Below are 19,320 nucleotides of genomic sequence, written 5' to 3'. Positions count from 1 at the left end.
AGACTCATTAATTTGGTCATTTTACCTACAATGTAAAAGAAATTTCTCTTCAACATTTAAAGGTCTTAACCATTTCTATTGTTTTCTTCAAGTAGATTGGCTGAAATGTAGTGTATTTGGTGATTAAAAAGAATCTGATCAAATGTTTAATAACTCAAGTATAGGTGTTACTGTTTTTGAGATAAGGAAATTAAATTTTAGCAATTATTGAACAAGTCAAAGTTAGGGTTTTTTAAAGTAAAAAATGCTTATTACCATATTCTTGGGCTGTAAATGATGAGAAAAGTTTTGATAATTGTTCTTGAAAAGAATATAGAGTTCTGTAAAAACGTTTACTAGCTCTTCTCTTTATGAAAATGACTGTATCTTGGAGCCATAAAAGTTTGCCTAACCAGTTTTCTTTCAGTCTTATCAGACTTATAATGAACTCTATTTTTTCTAAGTATTAGAACATTATAGAATGATTAGAATAGAGTTTAATTAAATTTAATACTCTTTCTACCTTTTTATTTATCAGGAATACTTTTGTTGTAGGCACTTAACTTTAAAATTAAAACATAAAATGGTAAAACATAAAATGGTAATTTTAGCTGGCAGATACATTTATTTAGGTAAGTTTTGGCTCTAGAGCCCAGCTATTATGTTACTCATAATAAAGCAATCTTCTTATTTAGAAAATTTTCTTGCGATCTTCATCCAATAACATGTGGTCTAACTTTGGAGTCAATTTTTAGTGATTACAATTAGTGAGACAGTAAAAGAAAGTAGAAAAGGAATCAAATTTTGAATTCTGAATCATTGAAGCCTGCAATTTTGCTATCATAAACTGTTTCTAAATGTTTACCTTCGGTATTTGTCTCTCTCATTTAGAACACAAAAACAAATGGACATTTTAAAGTTCGTTTTATTGCATACTTTAGGTCCATTTATTTCAATTCTGAAATATCTTGTGTCCAACTAATAAAGAGGAACTCATTTCTTTCAGATATTGACAAGAATTAAGTTCTGTTTCTGAGTCTTTACTTCTCTCTCTCTAATTTCTGATACTTTTTCCTTTTCCTTTTCCACACTTTCCTCTGAAAACTCTCTACCTCTTCATTTTTTCTCTTCTTATCCTCTCCTCTTTCTCTGACTGGACAAGGCTGGGGAAAACTATTCGGTGAGAGAGGGATGCTAGTAAAGAGAAGGCAGAAAGGTGGTGAAGCAGTTCAGGGTGGTGCTCTTCTTATCAGAGAGAAGGGAAGAGCATAAGGAACTACTTGATCTCAGTGAAGAGAGCATCTCAGAAACCAAACATATGACAAGGTAAACACGGGGATCAGCCCTGGTAAAGGTCACTTTGAAAGTTCTTGGTGACTACAACATTTTTAATTAACACAGTTTTAAGTACAGTTTAAACTTTTGTAACATTTATTAAATTTTCTGTAAATTCAAATTATACTTCAAAACAGAATAATAAATTTATTCTTAAGTAGCTGTAGCTCAAAAATTGCTTTTGTTTTTAGATTTCAATGTTGTGGTAAATTGTGTTTGTAAGTACTTGTAGAAATAAGTTTCTGGTGAAATGTATATGGTAAAGATTACAGGGGAATCTAGTCTTATTTATTACCCTATGTTGTCTGTTTTTATATTTCTATGAAATCTGTGTTTCTGCTTCCATTTATAGTGTATGCCAGGACCTGATGAACTTGTTCATGCTTCTAAAAAACAGTATAATGAATGTGGTCTTTGTATGTGGGAAGCAATGGATAGAGAGTATAGATTGGCATGTTCTATAAGGGAAACTGATGGCAAAGAAAATTTTTAGAAAAGAGAAGAAAAATGTAAACACTTGAAAGACTACATGTTTACCACAAATCAATTTTCTATCTAAAAGACCTCTGAGTATTATAAATGACAGACTTGGTTACAGAGTTTACATAGAATTCACAGGGTAAACACCCAGCTGACTCTAAACTTAGTGGGAAAATGAAGATGATCAAAACATGGAAGAGGGAAAAAGAAAGCATAAACCGTAAGATATAAATAATAATAGTTGAGATTTATAGATAAAAATAATGAAACTGATTTTTTTCTTTAATAAAATGATATGCTAAGTTTGTGTAAATCTATAAGTCACAAAGGAGTGTTGGTATTTTCATTCATATGAATTAAAACCTGTCCATTCATGCTAAATGTCTATGTTGATTCCCCATGTGGAATAGGTAACATTCTATTGTGAAAAAAATCTTTGAAAAACAGTAGAGTTTAATTCCTAATCTTGATTAACCTTCTCACAATAACTTTAATTACAAAAGCAACCAGACAAGTAAATGTAAATGTTCTGAACAAGTAGTTTTATTACTAGAAAAACTAGTGGCACATAACTTCTAGAAAAGTAGTATAATCTTTGGATATGAAGGATTACCAATTTTTATTTTATTTTGTAATTTTTCTTTTGTAAAAGAAGATGCCTCCTTTCAAATATTTTAGTTGTTTTTGAAATGTGTTCTGCCATGCTTAAAATTTAACATGAGGGGGTGAATATTAAAAGTGAGTATTTAGGAGAGCAACCAATGGAAGTTATAAATTAAATAAACGTCATGGTCCAGAATTTTTAAAGTTCATATTCTGAATGTTTAGTTTTATAGAATCGTTTAGAGAATAATTACATTTTTTGTATATCACTTTGACTTCTCTTTATCTCTCTTCTGTGCTCAGTCCTTTTCATATACTGGTCTTCCAAAGTTCGATGGACTACAAAATTCAGATTCCCCCCCCACACTTCCCAATTCTCTGTTTTCTCTCTGTTTTTCTCTTGGAGAGACAGTTCTGTTCTTGAACTGCTGTTTATTATAGTGCAAAGACCGAATAGTGTAACAAAAGATATTTAACCACTTTATGACTCAGTTTTCTTTTTATAAATCAAGAATAATAAAAATACTGAATCAGAACATTGTGGAGGAAGTCAATGAGAAATAATTACAATTATTGGTTAACTTTCTACCTGTGTTTAAAAGATTACACTGAGTTACTTCCACAGAAGTCCTGCGTTTTCTGATTATCTGCTATTTCTTTTTAAAATCCTCCAATAAGGATTTTTTTCTAAAACTGAATTTAATATTTGTCTCCAAGTTGACCTTTCTTTCTAATTTATGTATTTTTCTTATTAGCAGTATTGTTCTGTAAATTACACAGTCAAGTAATCTGTTTATCCTTGAGTTATCTCACCCACTCATTCCCCTTCTCTGGTTTCCACCCTCAAACTTCTATCAGTTACTAATTTCTGAGGGATTTTCTTCCTAAAATGTAATTTTGATTATGTTACTGTGTAGCTCAGAAATCATCTCCAGTTTCCTTATACCTTCAGTATCAATTTCACATTTGGTGTAGCCATTCACAATTGTTAGGATTTAGCCAGAAGCACTATCATCTGGTACCTACCTTCCATCCTTATCTGCTTTTACTCCTCCTGGAATCTACTGCTTGAACCAAACCATTCTACTCACTATCCTGTATCATTCTATAAATTTCTTTCATTTGCTAATGTCATTTCTCCTATCTGGAATCTTCTCTTCTCTGTGTCTATTTGATTCTGATCCATCCTTCATTGCCCTGTTGAATTCTCCTGATATGTAGGAAGCATTCTCTGATTATTTCAAGCAGGACATTATCTCTCTATTATCTATCCCCCATAGTACTCATATTTATAAAAAGCCATTTACATTAAAATATTCTTTCTGGATTTCTTAATTATATTTCTATCTATAAGCACATGATAATCTTTCAATAAATGTTCTTCCATGAATGAATGTGTGAATGAGTGGATATATGTCTTCTCTTTCCATCTCTACAGTACATCCTTAAAAGTAAACCAGAAGGCTCTTCGTATCTAAGTTGCCTGTTTCCTCCATAACACAAAGGTAACTTGCCTGACACAAAACTGACACTCAGGCAATTCATTCATTTACTCATATAAAAATACATTGAGTGCCAACTATGTACTAGGAATTGTGCTGCCATATAATTAATTGTAATTCATTCAGTATAGAGGATTAGACTATTTAGGGAAAAAAATACAATTTGGAAAGACATGTTCAGCTCGGAAAAATCACATGAAGTGGTCAAAAACAGACCTGTACTTGTTAAAATCTTGTGTTCTAGTTTTAGATACTAATAAGAAGATAGGAAAAAAAAATAAGCTATTGAATCAATGTCATAGGTTATACTGATGTTCAGTTTTTTCAGGTGGCCTCTAGCAAGAGTTGATGATGTAGTTTGAGGTGGGGAAAAGCCACTTCAACCATGGTGGTTAGGGAAGGCTTTGTATACTATACTACCTGGGATTTTAGTTTGTTTTTTTGGAGATAATTAATTTTTATAGTTTTTTTATGCATAACTGCAAACCTTAAAGGAAACAATATTATCATTCCAAAAGAATAACCAGTAGAAGGCACTGCTTCCTAGGACTTTATCTCTGAATTAACTAGTCAAAGGTTAAAATGTTTAGAGAAATACAGAAACTTTAAAGGGTAACTATTATATACAGAAAGCAGTTCCCATTCTAAGTCTTCCATTTTGTGCTTGTTCCACATACACATTTCTTTGACCTTGTGCATGTTGTCATTTTCCAGAATAATTGCAGCAAAGAAAATATCCTGAGCAGATAAGAGTTAAGTTTAAGGCAGTAAGTAGATGATTCCTCAATAGTAGACCTATTAATAATTAACTCTGTAACAGTTTTTATAAAGTTACTTCACTTTTATAGTCTTTTACTTATTACATTTTAAAAAGAACTGTAGGATTTTTTTACAAGTACTTAAGAAACCTGATTAAATAAGGTTTACCAATTCCTTTACATAGAAATTATTGAAAAGAAATATAGTGTTATCACTGAGCTGGATTTCCTGTTTTTTCTGACAATATTAAAGCATTTTCTAAGCATACTTGTCCTGTAAGAGTAGATCTTACAACTATCTACAGTTAGAGAATAGTAAGAGAGTTGCTGGTTTTAACTAGTAGCTTTCATTAAACACATACTGATTGAAAGACTACTATTTTCAGAAAGGATTATAAGTCCTGGGTAAGTAGCTGTGGACAAAACTAAAGTCTGCCCTCCTGGATCTCATAGTGGGAGAGACAGATAAACAAAGAAATAAAATAATTAAATATGTCAGGTGATAAAGGCTGAGAAAGGATGTTGGAGCAGAAAACTAAATGAAGTGAGGGAACAAGAAAGTGTATATATGGGGTAGGAGGACTTCAGATTGAGAAAATACCAAGTATGAAAGAAATATATTTAAGTTAGTGGTGAATTAGTCTCCTGTTGCTGTTGTAACAAATCATCACAAGTCTAGTGCATTAAACAATACAGATGTTTTCACTTAACAGTTCTAGAGGTTAGAAGTCTTACATTCAAGGTGTTGGCAAAGCTCATTCTTTCTAGAGGCTCTAGGGGGGAGTTTGTTTCATTACCTTTTCTACCTCCTAAGAGGCTCGTGACCGCATCATCCATTTTCAAAGCCAGCCACATGGTATCTTCCAATCTCTCTCTCTCTCACTCTGATCCTCCTGCCTCCCACCCTTATAAGGATCTTTGTGATTACTTTTGGTCCACCCAGAATATCCAGGATCGTCTCCTTATCCCAAGATCCTTAACTTAATCATAGCTGCAAAGTCCCTTTGCTTTATAAGGAAACATATTCACAGGTTTCAGGGATTAGGATTTGGACATCTTCGGTGAGAGGCATTATTCTGACTAGCACAGTGGGTCTGCAACCTTAACTGTGCATTAGAATCACCTGGAAGCTTTAAAAATTTCTGATACCCTGTGTGCATTCTGAAACCAATAACGTCAAAATGTCTGGCAGTGGGACTCAGGCAGCAGTATTTTTTTAAACCTCTCCGTATAGTTCCAATGTGTATTCAAAGTTGAAAACCACTGGTTTAGATTTCTGTTGCAGTCTTATTACGTCTTTTATTTACTCTACTCCTAAGTTTGCTATATATATCTGAATACAGTTGGGGACATCCTATTTACATAGCCTTTAGCCAATAGCAAAGGACTCCAGTAGTTTTAAAATTACTTTCACGTATGGACTAGAGTAGCCTGATTGTGCAGATTTCTACAGGGACAGCTGAAGGAAAAGTGACTCCTTGTAAGACCAAGTTGCCCCTTACAAGGGAGTCTCTTTCTTGTCTATTACATTCATGTAACTCAGCAACTCCAGGAATGTTATAGACTAGAAATGGGATTTAGTCTGTATTCCTGTGTCTCCCCTTTTCCTAAGTAAGCTTGAAACTTAAATTTATATTATACATCCTAAAACCATCTCTGCATCTTTTCTTTGATCATGACTTCCTACGTAAGGTTCCATCTCCATTTTCTCCCAAGGTTTCTGTTTGTCCTTCTTTTCCCTCAAAATCCAACTGTTCAGTGATTCCCTGAAGCATTTCACAATCCTTTGGCCTTCATGAAGCCCTCGGGTGCTTAATTATAATGTCATTTGGCCCTTAACCTGAACTGTCGTTCATCATTATTTCTCATTTTATTTAAAATTTTCACAAACAGTTCATAAGCTTTTTATTTTATTTTATTATTTTTTTGGCTTCATTGGGTCTTCGTTGCTGTGCGTGGGCTTTCTCTAGTTGCGGCTAGCTGGGGCTACTCTTCTTGCGATGAGCATGCTTCTCACTGCGGTGGCTTCTCTTGTTGTGGAGCACGGGCTCTAGGCACGCAGGCTCAGTAATTGTGGTGCACGGGCTTAGTTGCTCTGCGGCATGTGGGATCTTTCCGGACCAGGGCTCAAACCCATGTCCCCTGCATTGGCAGGTGGATTCTTAACCACTGCGCTACCAGGGAAGTCCCATTCATAAGCTTTTAAAGCAGAGACGCTGAATTACACTTTTTTATTCCCATTAGAGAATAGTCTTGCACATAGTAGGTAGTGAGTAAAGGGTTGTTGATGATTTAAAGATTCCCTTTGGTCCTGGAATTAGACATCAGTTCTTTCAAGAAGATTTTCTTGTCCACACACAAAAAAGTGAGTTAAAGACTACTATTATAAACTATAATAGTGAGAGTTATAAACTAACTCCAGAAGTTAGTTTCACACTAGATTGTATTTGTCAGTCTCATGTCAGGTTCTTTGAAGTCTGAGTTTTGTTCATTGGTAGGTCTAGCACCTACCACAGGAATGACAAAAATCATCTCTGAATGAATACAGAAGAGCATAGCTCAGCCTAGATACTCAAGTTGTTCTAAGGTGTCCTTGGACTGTAGCACAGACGTGTAGTGGAAGCTGCAGGTATTGGAACCCTACATATCCCACACAGACAATACATGGAAATTTTCAGTGCCTCCTTAATGCTTTTTTTTAAATTGAGACTTTCTTCTATCCAAAATGAAACCCTTTGGTAGACAAACTTTGGTAGACTAAACATAGATGATGTAACCAACAGATTGATAGCTCTTTACATAATTTATGTATTTTACTTTTTTCTCATTTTCTAGCCTATTACTGAACTGTAACCACAGTCATTTTTATTCTGATAATTTAAAAAATCTTTAAGAAATCTTTTACCTGAACTGCATAAAACTACTCTTAAGTCCAACACATTTAAGAGCATTCTATAAGTCTCTGAAAATGGAGTTGAAATAAAGATGAAATATATAATATTTTAGGATCAATTTGCCTTTTGGCACCATGCCTCCTTCATGGTGTTTTAGACCTTATACTTTTTTCTCCATAGTGTGATATGTAAATGGAGAGACTGTTTATCCAGTTGGATATAAAGATAATTTAGATATTGAAAGAACTAGAAGTCTTGAGAATAGCAATATCTTAACTATCTACCTTATATACCTTTGTCTACTTTTAGACTTTTAATTTTCATAATCATTATTAATAATGATGTTAATGAAATAGAAGTCAGCAAAAAGGTCATGCCTTCTGAAAGTCATAGAATTGTATTAACTTAGGAAAAGCCAGCTAATCTAGCTTTCTGCTTTGATAACCCAGAAACTGACTCTGGATAATAGCCTGGAATTTTCAGACCGTTAAGAGACTGATTATACGTAAGACTGAGGTAGGCTCCAAAATACCAGACTGTTGATTCCAGCAAGAATAGTAATGCCCACACAGACCCTAAATACTATGGTTTATGTAATAAATGAATGATCTCCTTGTAGTCAAGCTTCATGTGAAACCAAGAAATAATTAAAAGTCTCTTTATTGATTTAATCTGATAGATCACTTCTCAAAGACCTTACATATTTTAAGTCTGTTCTGTTACTCCATTCTCTTTACGGGAATCAGAGGTTCGCTTGGAGAGCGTGGAAACAAAACAGTGGTAGTTAAATCTCTCTAGTGTTAAGAGTTACTGTGTATAGTTTAATCTATCAATTTGGTGATAGATATGGTGTCGCCAACAAGACTAAGACTTTTCTAAGTCTGTTAAGTCCAGCCCCTTACTCTTTCTACATACTTAGAGTATACTTGGAGTAAACCTTGGTAATGAGATCAGAACTAAAGATACCTGAAATGTGCTGGCCCAGTCTGCTTCTCCTTTAAACAGTGCTTACATGGTAACCACTGTCATTTCCTCCTTTTCCTCTGTTATTCAGCTGATCAAGGCCCCTGCTATTAACATTTTTTCTTTAACACTTGCTAATACATTTGATCAGTTTACTGTCAAGTATGACTGGCCAGGGAGCATTTCTCTGTTGGGAGACTGTGTATTTCATGTTGATTTTACAGTTTTAAGTCTTAGAAGGCAATCTGCATTGTTATTTTGGAGGTTTTTTTTGTCTTCTCTGTTTTTGAGGGGGGTGGGTCACACTGTAGTTTTAAAGTTTGTAAAATAAACACCAGCTATTGTTTACTGAGTGTCTACTCCTAGCAAAGTGCTCTACAAGTCACTTTTCATATGGAAACAGTTCCTTCTCAAAAAAGTATTACAAGTAGATATGACATCTCACTTTAAAGGTGAGTAAATTGAAATAGAGATTAAAGTAAGTCTCACATGTAGTAAGCAGCAGAATCAGTATTTTAATTCCCTTTATTTCTACTGTGCTATTATATCTTCATAGAATATATTCAGCCCTTGAATACACTTTTCTTTTTAAACGTCTAACACTAAGAACAGTATTATTCAATGGTGATTAGAGGCCCCTTTTCTGGTAGTACATTTTAAGTTTAAAAATCAGTGATATATGTGAAGGAAGCGATGTGGCAGTTAAATTTCCTGCCTCCTATTCCACTGGTCTAGGGTATGAATGGATGATTCTGTAAACACTTTTTGTTTGTTGAACAAAAATTAGGGCTTTTTCAAGTTCAGGTCAAGTTGTAAATCCAAGAGAGGTTTTTTTTTTAAATAAAAAATTTTAACTCTGTACTGCTTCTATGTAAAACTTTTAATGAAAAGAAAAGGATTTCTTATGTTTAACTAAAAATATTTGCCACTTATTTTTTAACCTCTGATAACATTCTCAACCAGACTCAAGTACAAAAAAATATTTAATTTTTGTTCAGTTATCTAAGTGCATTGTCCTATAGGCATTAGCTCATCAAAACAAAACTTCCTTATTTGATTTTTTTCTTTTACTTAGGTATTCTAAGGAATAAATAAATCTGAGAATCCACATCTAAATATTTCATGGAACTGTGGAAATAAAACTGAAATAGTTTTATATTCTTACCTTTTTTACTACTTGCAAATTTTATATTAGAACTAAATGCCAAAATTGGGTGATGGGGAGGTGAGAGAGAAAAATCCTCAAATGTTTCAGGATTAACAGTGATTGTAAAATTTATTCAGTTCTTAATAAGCTTTAAACAAATATCAAACTTTTTGTTTTGTGATCTGAGGTTTGCTGATAACAAATATTTCTACATTTTATAATAATCTTACTTTTAATAAAATGCAAATCATTATAATGGCAACCATCCATTTACTTTATTTTTTGATGAAAGAAATTTTAGTTATTTCTCTTCTTTTAACTGCCAAAAGTATTTGCTATTCATAGATGTCCTGTCTTCAATAAGGTCTATCAAAGTGTAAAATGAGATGGGTATTTTTCTTTCCTTTAAAATGGAACAGTCTTTCATTATGCAGTGTTCTTAGGTGAATTCTCTTGTTTAAGAAGCCAGAATACAAGAGAGTGCTATATTAGTGTATTATTCTTACAACAAACAAGCACTGTTCTGTTGCTACCTGCTTGGCCATTGTTTCTGATTGCGTGTGCTTTGCAGTGGTATTTGGATGGTTTCCTGCTCTCTGCCAGCACAAAAAGGCATTTCTGTTACAATGGCCCCTAACCACACAATAACGGCATTAAGGATTTATGTGGAGGTTTCATTATTTTCTCCTCTTTTGTTCCTTCCAGGATGTCTTCCAAGCGACCAGCCTCTCCGTATGGGGAAGCAGATGGAGAGGTAGCCATGGTGACAAGCAGACAGAAAGTGGAAGAAGAGGAGAGTGACGGGCTCCCAGCCTTTCACCTTCCCTTGCATGTGAGTTTTCCCAACAAGCCTCACTCTGAGGAATTTCAGCCAGTTTCTCTGCTGACGCAAGAGACTTGTGGCCATAGGACTCCCACTTCTCAGCACAATACAATGGTAGGTTTCTCATGGTCTATTGTGCCTACACTCACTTTGTGACCAGTCTACTCCTCTAGTAGTTTAGCTTCAGTCCTAGGCTTTGTAATTATCATCTACTTAATAGCCATACACAAGATTCACTCCTAACATCTTAAATTCTTAATAAGTAAATTGATTCCAGTAGGGAGTATAAATAGGCTATTTTTGTTTTGTTTTGTTTTGATTTTGTTTTTCAAGAATTCTGCTTTTGAGGCACTCCCAACTTAATTAGGGGAAAAACATAATATAAGAATAATGTTAAAGTAACACATTTAAAATTAGTCCTCATGAAAGTTAGGTATCATGATATTTCTAGGAAAATATTTTTCCAGATAAAGCTGCAACATACTTTGAACATTTCCACCATGATAAATCAGTGCTTTTTCAATTTCTGCTTTGCCCAGATTGGATTCCAGTGTTTCTTACAGTACTGGGAATATTACAGAAGAATATGTTTCAAAGAGACAATACTTTTCTAATGTTACTGCGCTAATTTTTAACTCAGTCTCATTCACTCTGTTGCTCTGATAATTCAGTAATTCCCTGGTACCTCCTATTCTAGAATTTGGAGCTCAGGATAATTTATCTGGCCCTTCATCCTGGGGTCTGGATCACTGCAGAGGATTATGAAGCTGTGGTTTCATGGATGAGAGGGAAGAAGGCAGCATAGCATCTTTGGATGAACCTTAAACAGCAGACACACAAACAAATAAATGAGGCCTTTAGGTTCTTCTTTGGAACTTAAATGCATAGAATCAACATGCCAGCAAGGTAGCAGGGCACTTAGGTGCCAGTAAAGCCACCCTCGCCTTTTCAACATGGCTTCTTGGGTGGATGTCACATTTTTCGTGGCCCTTCTACTTCAAGGAGGTCAGTGCTGTTAATTTGAACCAGATCACACCAACAAAAATATTTCATCACACATCCTCATACCTTTAAGAACAGCTCTGATTCTGTTAAATCCTTCGTTTTTTTTTTTGTTGTTTTGTTTGTTTTTTTGGCCTTCTCTAGGAAATTATACATAAACATGTATAATGTCATAAATGTCATAAATGTCATAAACATGTTCGGTCCTGAAATATGCCCACTTGTGTATGTCATTGCATTACATATGCAATGTGGAATTAAATCAGCAAGAAGAATCAGATTATCTTCTAATATCTGGGAGATAAACACTGTTCTTTGATAATTCACATTAGATTTAACTACTGCCATTCAACATTTTAAGCCTCATAGGTCAGAATTTCTCTGGGTATTTTTGACTGTGCGCCAAAATTTTCTTACCGAAAATAATGTTTTCACTAACACTTATATAGCGCTTTTACAGATGTGTTGTTTCAAGCACGTGACATATATTACTCGTTTAACCTTCTCAATAATTCAATGAAGTGTTATCATTAATCCCACTTTACAGATGAGGAGGAAACTGAGGCACAGTGAGGTTAAATAGTTTGCTCCAGATCACAGCTAGTAAGTGGGAGAACCAGGGTTTACCCAGGCAGTCTGGCTTTGGATTCCATGCTTATAAACAGTATAAGCTCTTCACAAGAGTACACACATATTTAATTTTTCTAATCATCTCTTATTTGGTAAATTAAATCCATAATTCCTCCTTTTTTTCCCTCTACTGTGAATTCATGTTAGTTACGTGCAGTGATATAACTTCTTCGCCTCCTCTCACAAAGGTTAAACTAGGAAAAGAAAGGGGGAAAATGGTAGTATGCAGCTCAACAGGGTAGAGAGGTCGCATTCCCCGTTTGACGTTGCATCAGTTCTCATGCTTTTTCCCTCTCAATATTTTGACCATTGCCTTCTTTCAGGGAGACCCTATGAAGAGTGCTTCTTGGTTTGGTTTTCCTGTACTACTGTTATAAACAGAAACACACACATTTAGAGGAGTGAATATAAATAATTATTACTAGAAGAATACCAGAAAGATAAAGGAGAAATTATCTTAAATACTCAAGGATGGGTATGAGAAAAGTATATTAAATTACATACTATAGTTGGCATGAGTGGATGCTGTGATGCAGGGTGTTAGTGGAAATGAAATCATTCCGTTTGTAATGGAGAATTCAGTTTAACTAAATGAAACCTATGAACTGCCTACTTTGTACCAAGTTTTTTGTTGTACACTATGGAAATAGATTTGCATAAGGCACAACTCCTTTCCTCAAGCAGCTTTATCTAGGAGAGAAGTTCTTAACTCTGGTCTGTGGATCTCCTGAAGATGACTGGAGAATTCTGTATGTGCACACATGTGAGTAGGGTTTTGCTTTTCACCAGATTCTCAAGTAAATCTGTAGCCCAAAAAAGACTAAGATCTACTGTTCTTGAAGTTAATACACTTGGTATACAAATGATTTAACTTAGTTTTAGTGACATCAGCACTGATATTTTCTCTTACTATATATCTAATTGATTTCTAAATTTGTTTCTGCCTCAAAAGTTTCTTGATTCCAACAGCTTTTCATCTCTAACAGTTGAAGAGTCTCCTCTATGATCTTAAACTTCCAGCCTCTCCTCTTTCCAGTCTTCCTTTCAACTTCCACTAGACTTATTTCCCTGAGAAAAGAGTTGGATTATTTATCCCGCTTTGGAAACTAGTGTATGTCCTTGTTGCCTACAGGGTTTAGTCTAAAACTGTCTGAGCATGAAACTCTATATAGACCAGCACCAAAATATGGCTTTTGTCTCCTCTTTGGCCACATCCCGCCATAGACCCAGTGCTTCAGTCATGCAAAGATTTTCATATATGTTCATAAACATACCAGGTGGCCTCAGATGACACATACTTATTCTTTCTAGCTGGAAAACTCTTTTTCATATTTTACAGTCCTGGTGAATTGTGTTTCTACCACGAGACTGAGTTCAAAATTGCTTCTTTTTAGATGCTTTCACTGACTTCCCAAGGCAGAATGGTTGCTGCATTATTCTTTTATCCATGGTACTTGTTTATGTCTTTTCTCGTGGTCTGTATTATAATTTGTGTGTTTACATGTCTGGCTTTCTATGCACTGTATTTCTCCTTAAAGGCACAGTCATACACACGCACATACACATTTGTAGTTCTGATACCTAGCATATAATAGATACTTAATTTATGAGTACTGATTAAATGGCAGAGTTTATATGGATGATTAAGTAGGAAATATGTTTTGAACAAAGTTGTTAAGATGTTATTCATGGTGAATATGCTGATTTTCTAGAAATTTTAGAACTAAAGTAGAATCTACTACTGTGCAGAAAGTATGTTACAATAGTCATGATATATTCAGCTATTAAGCTGATTAAGATATATTTTACCCATTTATCAAAATGATTGAATACATTCACAGAATTGTTATTCAACACATTCTTTGTATTTTTTTCTGGATACTAGGCCATTGTCGTATTCACATAACAAGTCCTTTTATTTTCAATAGTAAAATACATTCTTTATTTGTTTTCCTATTCAATATTTTTGAAAACAGAGAGAATATTTCATGGTTTTTATATCATAGAGTTCAATTTATGGAAAAAAAAACAGCTTTCCAGATTTCATTGCTGGTTTATGTGTGACATTCATACTCCAAAGAGAGGTGTTGAGAGGTCTACATTTTGTATTGCCCACATAGTTTAGAGACAAAGTAAAACTTTTGAGAAATCCCTTTAATGCTGACTTGAAGTTATAGAGAAATGCTTTCAGTATAAAATTTAGGTTAGAAAATATTTCCTGAGATAGAAGTTCTGTACACCTCATGACTGTTGCCATATAAAGATTTTGGGGAATTAGGGTCCTATGTTCATATTCAGGGTATGCAAGTGTTAAGGTTTGGAATTGGGTCAGATAAAGATGTAGTTCTTCCTTTCTGAAGTCGTATTTTTTGCCTTGATATTTTGGAGAAATAAGCTAAGTGGCTAACTAAGAGTAACTCCCCAAACAGCTGTAACTGGTGTAAATACTACAAGTCCTTCTGTTCCTTCTATACTCACTGTTCAGAAGGCACTATAGATGAACTTTCGTAAGCAGATTATACACATATAAATACTGTCAGATAATTATAATTATAACATATATAGTTATATATATATTGTAACTATTATATATGTAATTATAATAGTCATAATTATAAAATACTGTCAGATTTCTAATCAATATAAGATTGAGACACATAATTATAAACATGAAAAAGACTGTTTCTGTTGGGCCTTCTCTGAAGCTCTCATAATTTTGCCAAGCAATTGATAGCAACATTTGCTTCCCATATAATCTTCAGAAAGCTAGAAGGCAAGGTTGGCAAGTCTGGTTATGACCTGAGTGGAAATGCAGTCCCGGGCTTTATGTTTATGAAGGGCAAATCTACCCTTCTTGTCCCCTCTGCCTCTTTTTTTAACAGGAGTTTGGAGGCTGTCACTTCAGAGTTTCAGAGACAAGCAAGAGACACTATAATTTCTGGCTCTTCTGGCTCTTTTTTTTTTTTTTTTTTTTTTTTTTGCTGTATGCGGGCCTCTCACTGTTGTGGCCTCTCCCGTTGCGGAGCACAGGCTCCGGACGCGCAGGCTCAGCGGCCGTGGCTCACGGGCCCAGCCGCTCCGCGGCACGTGGGATCTTCCCGGACCGGGGCACGAACCCGTGTCCCCTGCATCAGCAGGCAGACTCTCAACCACTGAGCCACCAGGGAAGCCCCCTGGCTCATCTTTAATGATAGTTCTGATATAGATGGATTTATTTCATGATGCAGAAGACTATCCAGAACATTTCCTCATGTCAGTCAATGTGATTATTTATGAGCACCAGAAGGAAACAGAGTAAGTCTGAAGAGAAATCAAGTAGCAGCATGAGAGGCAGCCAGGGGACTCTATGGTAGCCATGCTGGTGCTCATTGTGACTGGTTGCATGCTACTTCTGCTGGTTAGATGGTTGTTCTAGTGTCAAATGTGATGTGAAATGAAAGTCTTGACCACCTGTGGTTACTGAATAATCAGTTTTATTTTTTTCCCCCATAAAATGTTTTCTTTTATCTCAACCAAACTCTCTTTTGATTTAAGTTCCTCTTGAGTTGAGTGAACAGTTTTGTATAACCGAAGAGTGGCTGCTTCCCAGGATTGATTCTTAAAGCATACAGTTATTTATTTTAATACAATATTAAAAAATAACTTGGGTTGTTCTCTCTACAGACAGCTGAATTTCAAATGAAATAAATACTATGTTTGCAGATACTTTTTTAGCATTTAAAGATCCAGTGGATTTGGAAATGTGATGCTATAATATATTCGATTATCTCAATTACTGCTTATATTGATAAGATTTTCCTGGAATTGTTAAAGAACTCTGGGTATATGATGTATTGATTAGGTTTAATAAGTTGATGTATCTTAATGTTAACGTGTTTAAACACTGCAGGGTCAATAGTTATCATAAAGCAGCATTCAATGTGAGTCAGTTTCTTTGTAAAGTCCAGCAGAAGGAGAAAAAGGTGTCTTTTTAAGTTGATCTTCTATAGAAGCTGGACATATAACTGAGAACCAAGTATAAAATTATAGCAAGGTTCCAGTGTATGAAATGCAACCTTAAACACTTAAACCCTGAAAAGAATTCATTCAGTGCACACGACAGAGAGAGGCTTTTACTTGCTCAGGCTCACTGTCAACTCCTAGGATTCTTTATTTACCCAATATAATTTTAATTGCTATATGATAGCTGTGTCTTGAAATAACCTTTATATAAATTTTGCTTACAATCTGACAGTTGTTAGTAATGCATTTTCGATGTTTGACTAGGATAATTTTATGTGTGAAGTACTGTTCAGAAAACTTAAGAAGGAAAAGAGAAAACTGCATGTGTTATTTAAAAATAAGTCACAGAATAGGACCTTAATTATAGTATGGTAAAGATTCCTATTTTTATATGGTGGTTTTTATAAGCTCTTAAATTTCTGGTTACCTTTGTACATCAAACTTAGCCTAAGTTATTGTGATGGTATAATGCATACTGTTGTTAACACGAGTACGGTTATTGTGCCAGTTCTAATAATGAGAATTTCATTGTTTAGAAAGAGCATTCTCCTACACTCTAGACAAAAATGTAATTACTTTTGAATGATGTGGAATGTGCTCAGTTTAATAGCATGGAGAATAGATTCAGAAAGATTCAGATAAAGTAAGCTTGGAAACCATATGTGCAGTGTGGCAGTATAAAATTATGAGAGTAGGCAGTATAATTCTACACACACACATACCCAATTTCACACACTTGATCTATAAACTGTTGTTTTTGTAAGAGATAGGCTTGCTTATCTGAACAAGGCCAATTCAATTGAAACAAGGTGAAAATGGTGACAAGTTTGAATTTGTTTTTTATGCTAAATTGATGTTTATCATACAATGAAATTCCATTGTTACAAACATTATTCTGTAAATGTTGTCAGAAAATACCACACCTGTTTATCTAGATAAAACCCTAGGCTTGCCTTTGAATGTAAGTGGTTCAATCTTTGCACTTGCATTGTTTCTGAAAATTACCCCTAGGGCTAGAAGGAATGAGGACATGTGAAGAACAATCGTTTGGGGTCCATCAAAGCCACTGGATTAAGTTGTGCAATAGATCTGGTTTTGTCCTGTTGCCATAAAACCTTGATTCATATGATGTCCACAGTATTTGAAGTACTATTTTGAGTTTGAAGCTAACTAGGCCTTGAGAAATTAATGAACGTACTCTCACATAAAAAAAAAAAAGCGCTATGTGGGAATTGCGAGATAGTTCAGGACACTTAATGAGGGTCTGTTGTTAGCTTCTTCACAGAGTGCTATGCAGTGACAGGGGAATGAGTAAGAACTTCTAATGCTGTGGTAATGGGGCAAAATGTGCTTGCTTAAGAAGATTTTGTCTAATGGAATTTAATGGCTTTCATTTAATAGGGGTCTTGCGGAAAGATCCAACTCAAATATATACAATGAATACCTATCAGCAGAGATGCAGAAATGAGTAAGAACTAGTCTGTTCCCTCATGTAGTTTTTTTCTATAGTATGGAGGTAAGATAAGCACAGAAATCACGAGATTGTAATATAAAATATTAGAACCCTGATACAGGCTAACAAGTGCTAAGGAGATTCACAGTTGAAAGGTGTCTCATCTGTGGGGATCAGAAACATATTAATATGAAGTTGTTCCCATAAGAAAATTACTAGATTCCCAGATATCAAAAAATACATACACACTGGATCATTACTGTTGATGCAGAGTCTTTACTTTATACTTGTGGATTGTTTTGCTTTTGTCGTAAATATCTTGTTCCCAGAAGAAATAATTAAGTAAGAAAAAAATAAGAAAGCATACTAAAGACAAAGTGCCCTGTAAAGGTCTTAATGGAAAATGTAGGGAAGTTAGTAAAATATGTGCCTCATATTAATAGGAATAAAAACAGCTACTTTAGTTATTCGTGTTCTTTAATCTGGGTTACCACCTTGAATGAAGTGGAAAGAATGGTGGAATACTTGGCCAGGATACTGGAAATAGCAAGAATGCTAGGAAGCAGTGCTGGAGGCATACTTGAATAGTGTTCCTGAATTTGTGGAAGGGATAGGTGTTCATCTTGATCTCATTTGTTATTCTCATACCTGCATGATATGATCATTTGTATTTGGAAGTTAAAAATAATCAAAAGTTTGGGAACCAACCTTCATTCTGTATCTTAGACGTTTGTTTTCAGTTCTACCTCATTTTCTTCCTTTGATTCTTTTCATTTGCTCCTCTTCTTCCTCTCTCTTTCAGTTTGCCTCTATCAGAAAACATTCTTAATGGATCCTCTTGTGGATCTCAATGGAGCCATTATCAGGAAGGGAGAGGGGGTAGGAGAATCAACACCATTGTGCTCTGATACATAGTTCCTTCTAATTTACATATACTGCCTTTTGGGTGGTTGCCAAACCTTCCTGCAGTCAGGCTAGGTTTCTCTTACTGTATGTGATTAATAGAGATCAATTGGTCTATGATAAAGTTTTCACTGATTTTTTAGTAAACAGAGACGGTATAGTTAGTGTTTTACAAAACTATATGATATATTTCTTTAGTTTATTCAGAGATTATATTCTTTAACTTTTCTTTCATGATCCAGTGTTGATAAAGTAGTGATAATTTCAGTTTTAATATCTTTACTTGGCAAACAAACAAAATATACTTAGAACCTTGTATTGGTTTGCAACTTATTTTTTGAGATTGTACTTATCTGTGAATCCAAATGTCTGGGACACAGTGCTTTAGCGGATGCCTGTGCTCTTTGTGTGCCTATAACTAGCTTTCATATTAAATTATTTGACAGTGTCTGTCACTATTTTCATTCAGTTCTTGACTCTTTCTTTAACTCAATTAATTGTTTTTGTCTTTCTGTTTATTTCCAAAATGTGAGATTTTATAGAGATTGGTAAAAATGAGAAATAGGGAATGGAGATCATTTTATATAACTAGAAAGTAATTTTGATGTTAGTGGCACTGTATTACCTTAATATGGGTGATAATAGCAATGAGTTTGTCATTTCTTATTTTGTACTTGCAAAGGACACTTACCTAAGAGAATCCAAAATAAATAAAAATTGTGCAGTGCTGGTGCCTGAATGCTAGGAATTGGAATGAAATCTACAAGACTCGATAACTAAATTACTAATGGAACCTGGAAATATTTCAGGTAATACTTACACCATGTTTCCTCTTGGCTGTATTAG

The 19,320-nt window shown here is 34.6% G+C and overlaps 1 protein-coding gene across 15 annotated transcripts in view; it reads left to right on the top strand.

Annotated features, from left to right (window-relative positions):
* Nucleotides 1–19,320, top strand: part of SOX5 (SRY-box transcription factor 5) — a 994,587-nt gene that overhangs the window by 638,413 nt on the left and 336,854 nt on the right. For 13 of the 15 annotated variants that reach the window (XM_082849629.1, XM_082849640.1, XM_082849630.1 and 10 more), the window contains one exon: nucleotides 10,367–10,598. In XM_082849629.1, coding sequence (XP_082705755.1) covers nucleotides 10,368–10,598 — 231 coding nt within the window. In that variant the 5' untranslated portion in view covers nucleotide 10,367. Of the gene's footprint in view, nucleotides 1–10,366; nucleotides 10,599–19,320 lie in introns of those variants that run through there. The other 2 variants (XM_082849638.1, XM_082849639.1) reach the window with 1 other exon arrangement.

This window comes from Leucopleurus acutus (assembly GCF_964270905.1).
Source record: "Leucopleurus acutus genome assembly, chromosome: 11".
Lineage (NCBI taxonomy): Eukaryota > Metazoa > Chordata > Mammalia > Artiodactyla > Delphinidae > Leucopleurus > Leucopleurus acutus.
The sequence above is the reverse complement of the archived record's forward strand: the minus strand, read 5'-3'. Positions and strand labels throughout refer to the sequence as shown.